Raw genomic sequence first — 15,613 nt, 5'->3', positions numbered from 1 at the left:
TGCTAGAGAGGACTGAAGTTCTGTGTCTACAGAAGAGAGCACGGTGGCATAAGTTCTGCAACACAGTCCTGTGAATATCTACCTCTTGATGTGGAGGGACCACCTCTAGAGTTAAGTATCAGAGGGGTAGCCGTGTTAGTCTGAATCTGTAAAAAGCAACAGAGGGTCCTGTGGCACCTTTGAGACTAACAGAAGTCTGTTAGTCTCAAAGGTGCCACAGGACCCTCTGTTGCTTTCTAAGAGAGTTAGACACCCCAGCCCCCCTGGAATGTTCAGGGCTACATTTTGATTGTTTCAAAGGCTAGGCGCCAGATTTTTAAAGGTCTGGAAAGCTATCAGGTTTTATTTACAGCAGCAGATGATGTGGAGGGTAATTAGAGAGCAGAACTGCTTTCCCAAGCGCTAATGCTGAATGAACAAAGACATTAAGCATGATGTGTCAAATTCATCTTATGACTTCAATGGGCCTACCGAGAGCTAAATTTGGTGTCTAGCTCCCTTGAAATACCTTCAGAAATCTAGCCCATGGTCCCTAGGGCAGTGGCAATCTTACCATGGAGAATAAAGATGGGCTGAAGGTGGATTCGATATGGAGATCTCCTAGCACATTTCTCCTTATCATAGCTTTTCATTTTGAAAATGTGGAGTCTCTCGTGATTTAAAAAAAAAATCTTCTAGTATTTGGGGATTATTAGTTTCAGGCTACTTTTCACTCTTCCTGCTGAGTTCAGTAGTCCTTTCGTATAGACTTGCAGCCTGCCTCTGCAAAGGGAGGGATGCGGTGATCAAATAGGCCTTTTCAATCACCAACTGCTATGATACCATTACCGACCGTCTTTCTGTAAATTACTTCCTCCTCAGTCACTGCTTGCTTTGCGGGGGCCTTTTATCTGCATATTTGCTTTGCATGGCAGTGGGTGCTTCAGCCACCACTGCCAGGGTCTTGCTGATAATTCAACATCTGTATGTTCCGATCATGATAATATTCAAATCTCAATTGGCAGCTCAAGAAAAAGAAAGTACTGAAGAGAGGAGCACACAACACTCACTGGTTTCCATGCCAACGCTGCGTTCTGCATGCTCATTTACTGTTACATTTATTTAATTTTTTTCTAAACTAACATATTTTTGATAAAGTACATCGCAGCCGCTTCCCACACGCCAATTCCAAGAATGGCTTCTAAAATAGTTTGCTTAGGATCGCTATAAACAGTCCATACAAAACATATTGAATCGAGCTGAACAAAAATTGGAATTTCTGTCCCATGGGAAATTCAGGTGTTTCAATATGTGTTTTTCAATTTGGAAATGGTGAAACATTTTTGTTTCAGCATTTTTGATCGCAGATAAGTTTTCTGTATTTCTGAATCAAAACACTAAAGCTCTGGTTTGGTGAACTGACTTGAAATGATTCATTCCGTGGCAGTTAAGTATTAAACTGCTTCTTCCTAGGGTGCTGTATTGCCTGACAGGACATGTGGTTCAGCTACTTGTTGCCCCCATTTTCTAGTGTGGGCTGGGCTGGGCTCTCTGACCAGACTACATCTCCCAGGATGCACCTGGGGCATGTGACTCCCATAATGCATCACACAGCTTGTTCAGAGGAGAGACCAAATTTAACCATGTAACTACTTTTTTAGCACATGGGATGTAGGGACTAAGCAGTCAGGTGGGCGTGGTCAGGAATGGGTGGGTCAAGGAGAGGCTGAGGGTGTATGCCAAGTACTGCTCTGAGATAACGACTGTATTCAAGATAGTAGGTTGATCCGAGGGCAGACTTAAGCCTGATTGTCCTCCTGCTCATGCTGTTCTAAGAGGAGTAACTCCTCTGAGGTCAATCTGTGCAAAGCTGGTATAAATGAGACCCCAAGCGATTTTTATTCAACTCTTCATTCCAGGCCACCATTTTTGGTTAATTGGTTAGAGCCCATATTCCCTGTCTTTCATGTGTGATCAACTGCCATGCTGCAGCATAAATCAGCCCTATGGGTGTTCACCGTGTGACCACGAAAGTGGCATGTGTGTAGCCAGACTCCTGTGCTTTGTAGATTCCTTGCAAGTTTATGCACAACCCAGTGAATGTTAGGGTAAAATGTCATGCTCCCTGATGCACACCAGCTGTGGTGCTCAAGGGATTATATACAGTTATGTGAGCAAATGGTAGGAATGCTTGAGATCAACGCAGTTTGTTCCTTCCATGCTTTCCCCCTTCCCACTTTCCCTCATGAAACTGGACAGGTGATCCAGCCTATTTATCATCCTGGCTGTCAGTCCCCATTCCTTTCTTGACAAGCTGGCCAAGGTGAGCTCCACCGCCAAATGTTTCATTCTGTAAGAACTGCCCTGGTGATTTAAACGCTGTTCCTCTCTGGCCTCAGCGCGTCCACTCTCCAGCGGATACTCCTCCAGCAGAAGGTAAACACCTCACAGAGTGCATCATTCACATAGGAGCCCACTTAATAATATGCATCAAAAAGCATTAAAACTTTATTCAAGCCTGTGCTACTCAGCTGATAGCGTACGTCAGGAGAGGGGAACAAAGAATAAGGGCTGACACAAGAATTTTTAGGGTTTTTTAATTTTTTTTCTAAAAAAGAACATGAATTTGCAAAACATTTTGATGTTGCTGAATCTGTGGATTTTTTTGCTGCAAAAGCTTCAGTTGAAAAATTTCACCAAGCTCCAATAGTAATATGAGCATCTCTGTGTGCTGAGTCATCTGAAGTGAAAGAGTTCATACATTCCTCCAGTGCTGTGATTTATTCGCTTCATTAGAGTGGAGTGTGGGCTTGGCTGCTGGCTATTTTCCTTGGTTTATTATTCACATCCACTCCACCCTTCTCAGTTGTCTTTTTAAGGCCGGTCCATCTAAAACAGGCTTGAGACACACTTGTTCATGGTATGATCGTAGCATATGTGTTTGTGGTGACAGGGAGGTCGTCACTTAATCCCTGTGTCTTGGTTAGTGTCACAGTTCAGAGCCACTGCACTGTGTATTTCCCCTTGCTGGTCTACCAAGGGCAGCCACTCTAGGCTCACTGCTCTTTAGCTATCGTCTTTCTTGTGTAGAGACCCACATCTCTCTCCTTCCTATGATTGGGGGTTTTCCAGCCTGCGTAGTTCCCAGCAAACACTCTGATATTCCCAGCAAGCCAGACTGCCTAAACAGGCCAGCGTCTGCATGCTGCTTTCTTTCTAGGGGCTATGAAGAGCTGTAATTTCCAGCAGTTATGAATTATCACACAGTTCTTTCTAAGCAAGCACATTAATTCTTACGGTGAAAGCACTACAGAGAAAACAAATTAAATAAAAGACCCTACAGGCATGCTAATAAGCATACCAGAAATCAGCCCAACTCCAGTCTTGAGATCTGGTGGGAGTCAGTCCTTCAAACCCCACCAAAGGTTGTTTTTTTTTTTTTTCTGTGGTGACCGTTTCATAACAGCCTTAGCTCAGAACTCGCAGCCCCATGGAAGAGGTTAGTCTTTCCTATACAGCTTGGGCCTTTTGATCTTGAGATTCCGGGAACAGATAATCAGTAGACAAAGGTCCTCTGCTCCAGGCGTATCTTGAAAAGGCAGGGTTTTTGCATTACCAGAAGTGGGGAATTAGCATTAACCTCTCCTTAGTGTTTTTCCCAGGAAGTCCACGTCACATGTATTGTCCCCAAAATCTATTCTTGTTTGGCATATTTCAGTGTGGTCCTTTGGTCATCTGGGCCTTACGTCACATCTCCCCTGTAGCCTGATTGATTATTGCAACACACACTTGTCACAGATAAGAGGTTCTTTATTCAGACAGCTGCTTAGAGTTAATTAAGAAGATGAAATTGGCGAAAAACACAGAGAAACTCTGAGGTTTAGTTAATACAAACAAATGTTATTGAAATCATAGAGAAATTAATATATACAAGTATAATTTAAGTACAGTAAAGTGGTTTCCTGTATTGTTCATCCTTGCAATCTAAGGTTATACCTACGTACAACCTTCTGGAGATGAAGAAGTCAGTGAAGCACATCAGACAGTTGGTCCTGATTCAGTTTACAACATTGTGGGGACCTGATGAACCCACATTTAGAGAACTAGACCGGATCTTTTATACTCCTCTTTTATGTAACAATCCAGCTATATGAATACATCTAGTCTCCTTCCGTGACCATAATAGTTTATACTTGTCCATCATCCATATGTAGCATTCTGGGTATCCATAATTAATCTTCCAATAATTAATATTAATAATGTTCATCAAGAATTTAACAATTCCTATACGTCAGTGCGATCTAACTACCTGTCTGCCTGGTTACCATGTTGCCAAATGCCCCCAACCACCTAAATGCAGAATTACTTTTGCAATACTGCAGCGTACCTGTACTATTGTGGTCTTTTGCTTACCTCTCAGAAGAAGAGCGCAGAATTCAGGAGCTGGGGTTCAGTTCTCAGGCCTGCATTATTTAAAACTCAGACTTAGCATCACTAAAACAAGCTAGGATTCACAGTAATAAAAAAGGTCCTAACCATAGCAACACCTAATAATCCCAATTATTCTCTCACGCTATTGAGATTGTTGATTAGGAGGAGCAGCCCCAACCATAATTTGGGATTCATCTCTGGCCACTGCAGGACTCCTTGACACCTGCAGGGACCAATCTTTTTCCTCGTACAACTTTAATTGATTAGCGTCACATTTTGGTCATTACCCATATCATGCAAGAATTGACTGTATGCGTCCATTATAATTCCTTTTATTTGGAAGGGAATGGTTTGCCATATTTGATGTTTTGGCAATTTCATGTTGTGTCTAGTCATCGCTTTGAAAGGTGATTAAATGGTTGAAAATGCAGGGGTTGCTCTAAGAGCTATTAAAATTATGGGAATTAAAATGTGGTAATTTTTCCATGGGTACTTACTGCCTTTCTAAACGTCAGTTTGATGGTTTGATTTGTTTGTTCCACCAGATGACTGTGGGTGGAGTGGGATGTGGAATTCTTGCTGTGCATTTCTAACGGTGGTAAAGAATTTCAAAGACCATTCCCCCAAAGTGGCTTTCTTAGTCGAATTCTGTCCTTGTTGGGAGTCCCCAGTGAGAGAGAACCTGTTCTTCCAAAGCCTTGGCACCTTGACTGTGTTGGAAGCAGTATTGCTTTTTAAGGAAAAGGCTTTTACCTGCTGAGAGAGAGGGGTTCCATAAATAACTAGTTTCCTTTTATAAAATTCTTAGATTCAAAACTAGGTCTTTTTGAGAGATCAGTAGAGAACTGACCCAGAAACGTGTGAGAGCATGACCACATCATGCACCCTGGGGCCATCTCTTTGCCAATGCAGCAGATTGTGGGGTTGCTGCCCAGCTTTAATAAGCTGAACAACCTATAATTAACCAGCACAAGCACCTTAGCATATCAATCACAGGTTAATCCAAAGTGGAGCACTCAAGATCAGGTCCAGGTCTATGGTCACCAACCCCATGTTCTTCTTCGAGTGCTTGCTCATGTCCATTCCATATTAGGTGTGTGCTCACCACATGCACCAGTGCCAGAAGTTTTTCCCTTAGCAGTATCCGTAGGGGACTGGCTCTGGCACCCTCTGGAGTGGTGTCTGCATGGTGTGGTATAAGGGGTGCCACTGGCGCCCCCCTACCCTCAGTTCCTTCTTGCCGCCAGTGATGGTGCTGGAACTGCTGCTGCTTTAGCTAGCTTTTGCTTAGTTCAGTCTCTCTCTCGAACGTTTATTTGTAAAATAGTTGTATATAGTTTAGTATTTACCCTTGGTATTAGTTCTAAATAGTTGGTTCCAGACGGGACTCAGCCTAGGGACAGGGCATGCCTCAATCCCTAGGCTTTAAACCATGCGATCATTGTAAGCGGCCCATGCCCATCAGCGACCTGTAAGTTAGCTATTTAAGGTGCCTAGGAGTGACAAGTGTTGCATCTGTAAGTCATTCAAACCCAGAACGAAAAAGGAGAGAGACATCCGTCTCGGGGCATTCCTGGTGGAGTCGGCACTGACCCCAGCAACGGAGCAGAGGTCCGAATTGGCCCCGAGCGCTGCAGCGTCGATACGGAGTGCCCCGCCTGTGCCATCTACAAGCCAGCACCGATCCCACTCCCTGGCACCAGCCAAGAAGCATGAGCGTCGAAACTGACCCAGGATGAGTTCTCTCCACGGGACCCCGTGGATCTTCGGTGTTCAGTGGATCTGCATTGGTAGACCGGCAATCTATGCCTTATGCTGCTTGACCTGTACCAGGAGTCAGTGCTGCTCGCATTGTGGGGAACATGCCTCCAGTGCTCGCCTGCCTGGAGCCGTCATGCCTCAGACTTTGAGAGGGAGTCTCCGGACCCTGGGCACCAACAGTGGGATTTGAGGTGTGGGTCGCCGGTAACCTGCCGCAGCCCCCAGCACGAGTGTCGAGACTGACCCATCAGGTCTCCAATGTCTTGGCACTAGTCCTGCGACCGATCGGCATAACAGGGTCACTGGTCACCCACCCGACGGCAACCGTTGCCGAGAGGCGAATTCCTTGATCGGGGAGATTCTATCGACGACCAGTCCACTCTAACTCCTGGTCCTGCTCTAGATCCCGGTACAGATCAAGCAGCATGAGGTGTAGATTGCTGGTCTACCAATGCAGATCCGCTGAACACCGAAGATCCACGGGGTCCCATGGGGAGAACTCGTCCTCATCGGACAGGTCAGCGTTGAGGCACAGCGGCTGGCACCGTGGTGAGGAGGGCCGCCAGGCCAGCCACTCATGGTCACTCCACAGCATCCGTTCCGCTTACAACTCCGGTGCTGAGCAGGAATCCCTGGTAGCAGGACAGGCCCTGGCACCAATGATACCGTCAACCTCCTCAGCATCGCAACCAACCCTGTGTTCCCCAGCCTTCCCAAGCCACCCGACTGGTGGTGGGGGGCCTCAGATAGGCCATCAGTCACAGCATCTCGGCCTCCTCAGGAGGTAGAGGCCCCACAGGGGAAGATTTCCCCCCTCACCCCCCCGACCCATAGCTGGCTTTGACCTCATCATTGCCGGATGACGCGATTACGGGTCCCCCTCACCCGGTTCCGCAAGATGCCAAGGCTCATCAGGAGCTTTTGAAGAGGGTCGCCTCTAACTTGGGGCTCCAGGAAGAGGAACTTGAGGAGCCGTCGGACTCACTGTTCGCCAATTGTCAGAGCCTACTCGAGAGCGCAGGCATCTTCGGCGGCCTTCCTGGTGCACATCCCTATCCAGGACATCTGTAGAGCCGCAACGTGGTCCTCTGTTCACATGTTTACCGCTCATTATGCCATCCCTCAGCAGGCCGGGGACAACACAGGGTTCAGCAGAACTATGTTGCAATCTACACGTCTGTGAACTCCTAACCACCCCCATGGGTACTGCTTTGGAGTCACCTTATATGGAATGGACACAAGCAAGTACTTGAAGAAAAGACAGTTACCTTTTCTGTAACTGATATTCTTTGAGATGTGTTGCTCATGTCCATTCCACAACCCGCCTTCCTTCCCCACTGTTGGAGTTTCTGGCAAGAAGGAACTGAGGGCGGGGGGAGCCAGCAGCATCCCTTATACCATGTGGTGCCATGCGGGCGCCATTCCAGAGGGCGCCAGAGCTGGTCCCCTGCTGAGGGAAAATCTTCTGTCACTGGTGCATGTGGCAAGCACACACACCTAATGTGGAATGGACATGAGCAACACATCTCGAAGAACACCAGTTATGGAAAAGGTAACTGTCTGTCTTAGCTGAGACCTGATCCTCTTGAATTTGCATTAAACTAATTACGTATAACAATAGATAACCAAATAATGTATATTTTTAGTTTTAAAAACACTTTAGCTATTACACATTTATCACTATCAATACTGCATTTAATATTTTTTGGTTTTAATGAACTTATGAATTTTCATTTGGGTTTTGCCTAACGACTGGCTATATTGTTTTACACACCGCAAATCAACATTAACAGTAGTTTGAATAAAAGTTTAATAAATCAAATATTTTATAATTCATTGAGGCAAAACATGCCTATATTTAGAACTGAGATTAACAAAAGAATTTAACTGCCATTACAATAATTTAATAATGGTGGTTATAATTTCATTATAATATAATTTTTGGTACCACATTAATTCAATATTTTTTATACCTTTGCACATAAAAATGTTTCCGTTGCCACAAAATAAACCCCAATTAAAAAAAAACAATGAGTCATGTGACATAAACCATAACTAGGGAGACAAGCTGGGTGAGGTTAAAAAAAAATTATTGGACCAACTTCTGTTGCTGAGAAAGAAGTTGATCCAATAAAAGATATTACCTCACCCATCTTGTCTCCGTAATATCCTGGGACCAACATGGCTACAACAACACTGCATAAAATATAACTGACAACTAAGGACAAAACAATTTAACATTGTTTAAATACATAAAATAAAACATTAAAACTTAAGTTTATTTGGATACCATATATTAAGAAAACAAAGGGTAAAATACATACAACCACTTAGAGGTTGCTATTTAGCGCAGGTCAAGAAGATCTAAGGGTTAAGTTTATTAATGGCCCTTGTCTTAGTTGATAGCATCATTGATCAATAAAGCAGATGAGTACTGGAAATCTCTCTGGTTTTAAACCGTGTAATACCTTGCAAAACTACTTGTGTTAATGGAAATAAATTAAACTGTTTAATTAGGAGTCAAAGGTATTTTCCCTGAACAGAAAGACAAGGTACATAAGGTAATATCCTGGGACCAAAATGGCTACAGCAGAATTTTTCTTCAATAGTCATATACTGTGTTTTCTTAATTAAAAAACAATATTAACATAAGCTTTGTTTAGTTAGAGAAATTAAAAGGGACTTGTACAGGTTTTACAAGAAATATTTAGTCACTCTTTTACTGAAGTGATGATTTAGGACTTACAATAATAACCGTAGCTGTTATTTGTGGGTAGCAGAGACTGCTTCATACTTTCTTAAAAGGATGATCCTTGCACAAAGCAGAGAAGTTGTGTGTTCCTGTTTTTTACCATGGGTATGGTGTACGAATCCGGGATTGTGTCTGGTTTGTTACCTGGAGCCTCTGCGATAATAAGAGACAGGAAATAATTAGTCAAGTTAAATGTATATTAATAATACACATTTTGAACCCAATGAGGTTTGTGGCTCAGTCAATGTAAACATGCGCGTGTGCACACACACACACACACCCCTTCTCTCTCTCTAGCTCTCCATACTTTAATTTACCCAAGGGTTTTTTTTATCCCTGTTTTTTAACTTTCTCCCCCGTCACCCTTTCAGGTAGTGAATGGGGTTTGTTTTCTCTCTTCCTTTACTTACTACTTTGCTTGATGTAAATGTAAAATATATTATTTTGTTTAAAGAGACACTGATCTTTATAAATTACTAATACGTCTAAAGGGTTCTAAATTAGATGTTCTGCAACAACAAAGACTGTTAATTGCTGTTGTTTAATACATTATGTAAATTTAAAATGATTTTGAGACTGGTTTATGGGAACCAATTTTAATTCTGTTCAGTCAAATGTAAGTTAAAAGCAATTTGCTTCCCTTTTTAACAGACACAGATAAAACTACCCAGGAATTCATTTCCAGTTGCATACATCAACATATTGGCAGCTGGCCAAAGAGCCTTACGCCACTTTTCACTGTTCCCTCCTATCAGTTTTCTAGCTGAAGATTACACCTGAATTACAAGTGAAAGGCACAGAAACGATGAATGCCTTTAACTTTACACTTGATGTACTAATTAAAGAATACCTTTATGACTGTTTGCCTTTAATAATTAAAAGATAAATAGATTTGTGGTGTGTCTGGGAAAAAGCCCATGTAATATACAAATTGTACATAAACCTTTTTACTTCCCTTACAGCTGGTGGCCCTTCTCCATGGCGTACAAAATACATAGCTACACAGCCTCTCAAAGCGGTGAATAACTAAGCTTCCATTATTGTCTGATAAGCAGAGGTTCCTTCTTTTAAATAATTATATATACCTATGTAATTAATAATATATTGTGATTATCATTCAAACAAAGTTGTCCACCTTATTACTACCCAGTCAAGTGCTTATAGCCTTTGAGTTGTATGCCGAACCTTTGAGTGGCTAAAACAGGGGTTGGCAACCTTTCAGAAGTGGTGTGCCGAGTCTTCATTTATTCACTCTAATTTAAGGTTTCGCGTGCCAGTCATACATTTTAATGTTTTTAGAAAGTCTCTTTCTATAAGTCTATAATATAGAACTAAACTATTGTTGTATGTAAAGTAAATAAGGTTTTTAAAAAAATTTAAGAAGCTTCATTTAAAATTAAATTAAAATGCAGAGTCCCCCCGGACCGGTGGCCGGGACCCGGGCAGTGTGAGTGCCACTGAAAATCAGCTTGCATGCCGCAGGTTACCAACCCCTGGGCTAAAACTTTGTCATTAACAAGAGTAGGAGGTGTCCCCCCCTTAAATATTGATAGGCACATTAGAACTTCTACAATTAATCCTTTGCCTTCCTGTCTCAGTTGCCCCAATCAAAGTGTTACCCTTTCTCCTTCTCACCTTAGCATGACAAATTCAAGCTTCTCACACTAATAAAGCAGGCCTTAATAACCCAATTATCTGGATTCTCCTCTATGCCCCCCAGCATTTTCCAATCTAATAAAGCTATCAATATTATGCCCCATAGTGTCACTAATTTCATAGCAAGCTAAATTATACATGAAATAGGGTCATAGGTCAACACTTCCTCAGAGAGGTTACGTATAATCCTGGCCTCCAATAATACATAATCTTTTCATTTAATGAAATAGACCTGAAAGATACTTGAAACACCTAATGAAATTAAGCTCAAGGATATGGCAGGAAATTGCCATATCTGTCACAGTTACTATTAATTATAAAAGTGGATAAAACAGGAGCAGCCCCTTGTGAAAGCCAGAAGCTGCAGCTGACTTTGAGGAAGACCTAAATAAAAAAAAGCCCTTGGACATTGAAGTACTTTGAGCTTTCCTGGCACCTGGGGAATTTTAATACTGTTTTAGTGCCAAAAGGAACCGGGTAGGTCCTCCGCTGTACAGTGTTGTAGCTTCATTGACTTCAGTGGAGCTTTACTAGTTGACACTAGCTGATGATTGGGCCCTTTTGTCTTTTATCTTATACTTTACAGTTAGATTGTTAAGCTCTCTGGGGTAGGGAGGTGGCCTCTTTGTGTTGTGTTTGTACAGCACCTAGCACAACGGTCCATGACTAGGGCTCGTGGGGGCTACAGTAATACAAATAAATAATGGTTTTAAGTAAAGAATTAATCATTTCTTTCTTTCTCTAATACCCTTCTCCTCTCTGATCTTAACCCCTTCATTTCTTCCCCACTCTTTCCTCTTCATCGTTGTTTCTCTATGGCCTGGTCTACACTGAGGGGGGAGATCGATCTAAGATATGCAACTTCAGCTACGAGAATAGCGTAGCTGAAGTCGACGTATCTTAGATCGACTTAGAATCACTTACTTCGCGTCCTCGCGGCACGGGATTGACGGCCGGCGCTCCCTCGTCGACTTTGCTTCCACTTCTCGCCGAGCTGGAATTCAGCAGTCGACAGGAGAGCGATCAGGGATTGATTTATCACGTCTACACTACACGCGATAAATCAATCCCTGATAGAGTGATCGCTACCTTATTTCTTTCATCTGTTGCAGTGTATCATTTCCCTGCCCCGTAGTCCCTTCCTAGATGTTGTGGATATCAGTTATGGTGAATACATTTTAACTGTTGGAAAAACCTGCCCCAGGAACAAGCAGGGAGACTTCTATATACTTTTGAATAGCTCTGCTGTTTCCATGCCACCCTCAGTAGACCCTACAGGTGCTGACGTAACCAAATGCGATCAACCAGAATCCTTTCTTCCACAGAGGCTCTCCTGAACAGGGATGGACACAGTTGCAAAGTCTGAATCTGGATCTCAAAGTTCGTGGATGTCAACATACAGGGTCTGGCTCACTCTCGAATTCTAGATCCTCTCATACACTTCCTCATGACTGGCAGTGATTGTATCTGAAGTTTTTGCTCAGCTCTCTCTCTTCCCAGCTTGCTAATGATTTTGTGTCTCTAAGGGAATGTCTACACTGTACTGTAACCCAGGGTTAGTAGAACACGAGCTAGCAGACCTGGGTTTGTTTAGCTAGGGGTTGAGCATCGCCACTCATTTGTAACCCCAGGTTAGGAATTGTTGAACCCTGTGTCTCAACCTGGGTCTCTAATGTCTACACTGCATTGTCCGAACCTGAGTCCAACCACCTATATCCCAGACTTCCTCTCACCCTCCCAAAATGTGGCTTTTCTAGCCCTTTGTTTATGGTGCACTGTGGGCAAACTTGACCACCACATTTGACTGTCCAGAGGACAAAGTCAGCTCATGGGATTGTGGGACACTTTTGGTAGACTCACAGAGCACAAGTTCCGTGGGCCTGTGTCTACAGTGCAGAGCAATAGGGCTTGAACCCTGGCTCCTAGCTTGACTCAGGCTTGGACCCTTCACCCCTCTGGGCTCCTAGAACCCTGGTCCAAATTTTGGGTTAACGCAATTTGTGTGTAGACAAAAGAGGGGCAGATTAGTCCTTGAGTTCAGGTGTTGGGGAGAAGTTCATTGCATACTAAATGGAACGGGTGGAGACTGGCAGGGAATTGGCTCTGCCCCCACAACACACACAATATCTGAGCCAGCTCCCCAGAGGTGGTAATTTACTATTGGTGTAGGCCAAGGGTATATTACTGTCTCACTAGAGCCAGCTTGGAGCAGAGAAGGAATTGTGGCTTCTGGGTATATAATACCAGGTGACATAAGTGAAGAGCGCACAATACAAATGGCAACTCTCCAAAGCAAGAGAGGCAGAGAATAGTTTGAGAGCACTCCATAGACTGAGATATGTCCTCATGAACCATATTTTGAATAAGGTATAAATTAGTAGGAATCTAAGTCTGTTCTAAGAGAATTCACAAACAGCCAAAGGTCAATTGTTCACTCAGGTCTTATGAAGACCCAGCATTTGAGTGTTTTAAATTGGGCTAGTCATGACACCCCAAGACATACTATAGAGAGCAATGATGCTTGTACAGAGAGATGGCTCTTCCATTTCAAATATAAACATAAGGCTTTGCTCATATATTTTTTTTTCACTTTAATTCAGTACTTTATCACCAGCTTTCCCTATATGGCAAAATCAAATTCAGAGTTGCAGGGTCACAGGAACACACAATGCTATTTCCATTAACTTGAACGGAGGAAGCAAATGGTAGCTCACCTGAACCTTTGTCAGTATTGAGGGTCACATTGCATGGTGCATCTCAGAAATCACAACTTCTTGAGCAAGTATAGCCTGAAAATGTTGTCAGCATTTTAAAACTCTATTCACCTCTTAAAGAGGAATATCTATATCAGATGCTCTAATCTGTTGCTGCTCAAATGGTAGTCCACAGGAAGTCCTTGCTCTTACCGGTTGTTTAGGGCCTAACCCAAAGCCTATTGAAGCTAATGGAAAGACTCCCATTGGCTTTAGCTCAGGTCACTAATGCATTTGGCCATAGCAAGGCCAATAGTGTTTTCAATAACTGCCATCTGGAGGTTTCCTATGTTAAGAAAATTGTTACTAAAAACAAACATTCTGAAAGGGCAACAATCCTTCCTGAAACCACCAGCACCATTTTTTGAATACACTTTCAACAGCATTTCCTTAGGAGTAGGCCAAATCTGGCGCTCTGCAGATGAGCTGCACCAAACCCATGAACTGCATACGTCCTACCTAAGCCATCAAAATGGGCCTAAAGTGGGCTATGGGCCAGCCCTCTGCACCGTGGCAAACCTCCCCCCGAGGGGACAGCTAACTTTGCACATAAAAGGTTGGTAGCTTTGATTCCACTACAAATATTCTTACTCTCACAGGGGAGGTTAGAGATTGGTGACTGGAAACCTTTGCATTTGCTTCATTGAAGTCAGCGGCAAAACTCCCACTGACCTCAAACCCAGACCCTGTATTTGAATCACACCACCCATGAGTGGTGCTGCATTTTAAATACTTGATCTGAGACATGGGCTGGGCAAACATTGCAGGAGACTGAAGTCCTCTGTCCAGCCAACAGGTTCCGTTGTGGGCAGAAACAGTGCAAATGTCCCCATGCTGTCCTGCCACTTTCCCTCAATCCTTTCTTTGACTAGCTTTTCGAGGGAAAGAATAATCCATGCTTCCCGCCTATACGTTCCTTGGGCTGCGTGATGTGACAGCTGAAAGTTGCCAGCTGTGATTCTGGCTTTTGTTTTGTCGATGTTTGTTCACTTGGAACTGGCTTGAGGCTACCCAGTTCATTTCATATACACCAACCAATCACTGTCAAACTTTTAAATTATTTCCAAGCTGGGCTGGGGTCCTGTATCATATAGAGATAAAAGCTCCATGACTCAGAATCACCTCATCCTCTGGTTCCTGGTGTATAAGAAACAGTGGAGGCAAAGACAGATCCTCAGCTGATATAAATGAAGCCACTGAATTGCACCAACTAGGGATTTGGCCCAAAAAGTTGTGTGTAGAATGGGTGTTTTTTAAACTTTCAGCTCTATCTAAAATTTAGGTGCAAATTCTGACCTCAGTTCCACCCCATCACCTTTTTTTTTTTAGAATTTGGTCTTTCATGCTCATGTTGAATATTGCATCTTCACAGCTCATGGTTTATTAATAATAAGAACTTCATTTCCTTCTGGCTTCTTTTACAAGTAGTTATTTTACTTTCCCTTAAGATGTAAATAAAAAAACAATTCTCACCCACCCCATCATTCTTCCAAATGAACCTGTTCTGAACAGTGACGAATTAACTTTTCATAATTGTAGGATTTCCGGCTGTGTTTGTAGGAGCCTGGGCAGTGGTCCGTGCAACGCTGGCAGATGCAAGGTAAGTGGCAAAGAAGCAGAAGGCGCTTTGATCTATCTGTTTATGGAAAGCAATCAGATTTGTTTTCATCTCTCCATTCCTGCATGTACCGCCGATCACGTGCTCCCATTCTTACCTGCAAACAAAGTGTCGATTTAAACAGCAAAAGATAGATGCACCAGCAGAATGCCTGGGTCGACGGTGGACACCTTAATGTAAAAGAGAAGAAAAAGTGATGATAAAAATAAAGGGTCAGCTCATCTGCTGCTCTGATTTAGCGTGGCTCCACATGTACTGAAGAGAATAACGGTCTGCGTAACCCTAATTTTTCTTGTTTACTTTCTGTGTTGCAAAGCTGAGAGATGATAATGGGATCTCATTTCCTGAAGGTCCGATAGTAAGTTAAATGCCCAAAGCAAATAATTCCTATTGGTCTGATAACTCATTGCTGTGGAGATCCTCGCTGTGATTATAAACTTGTTTCTATTGTATTTCTAAAGGATTTAAAATTAGACTTGGCATTTAGATAGTGGGCAATAAAATTGCTTCGCATGCAGCTAGAGCACTGAAAATGGGGTCGTGTCCACTATGGATCTTTTTCTGTTATATCCAGTTCACACTCAATGAGACCGAATATTGGGTTAGCCAGTGTTCAAACAACTGTTTTTCCGAGGCCTCATGCTTCATAAGCTATTGGACCTT

General features: G+C 43.0%; 1 protein-coding gene across 1 annotated transcript in view; it reads left to right on the top strand.

Annotated features, from left to right (window-relative positions):
* PTH2R (parathyroid hormone 2 receptor) overlaps window positions 1-15,613 on the top strand; it is a 93,694-nt gene that overhangs the window by 49,979 nt on the left and 28,102 nt on the right. The window contains exon 7 of the mRNA XM_034786068.1: window positions 14,872-14,932. Within this exon, the coding sequence (XP_034641959.1) occupies window positions 14,872-14,932 (61 nt within the window). The remainder of the gene's footprint in view (window positions 1-14,871; window positions 14,933-15,613) is intronic.

The sequence above is a fragment of the Trachemys scripta genome, chromosome 11 (assembly GCF_013100865.1).
Source record: "Trachemys scripta elegans isolate TJP31775 chromosome 11, CAS_Tse_1.0, whole genome shotgun sequence".
NCBI lineage: Eukaryota > Metazoa > Chordata > Testudines > Emydidae > Trachemys > Trachemys scripta.
This window is presented reverse-complemented; position numbering and strand designations above follow the sequence as displayed.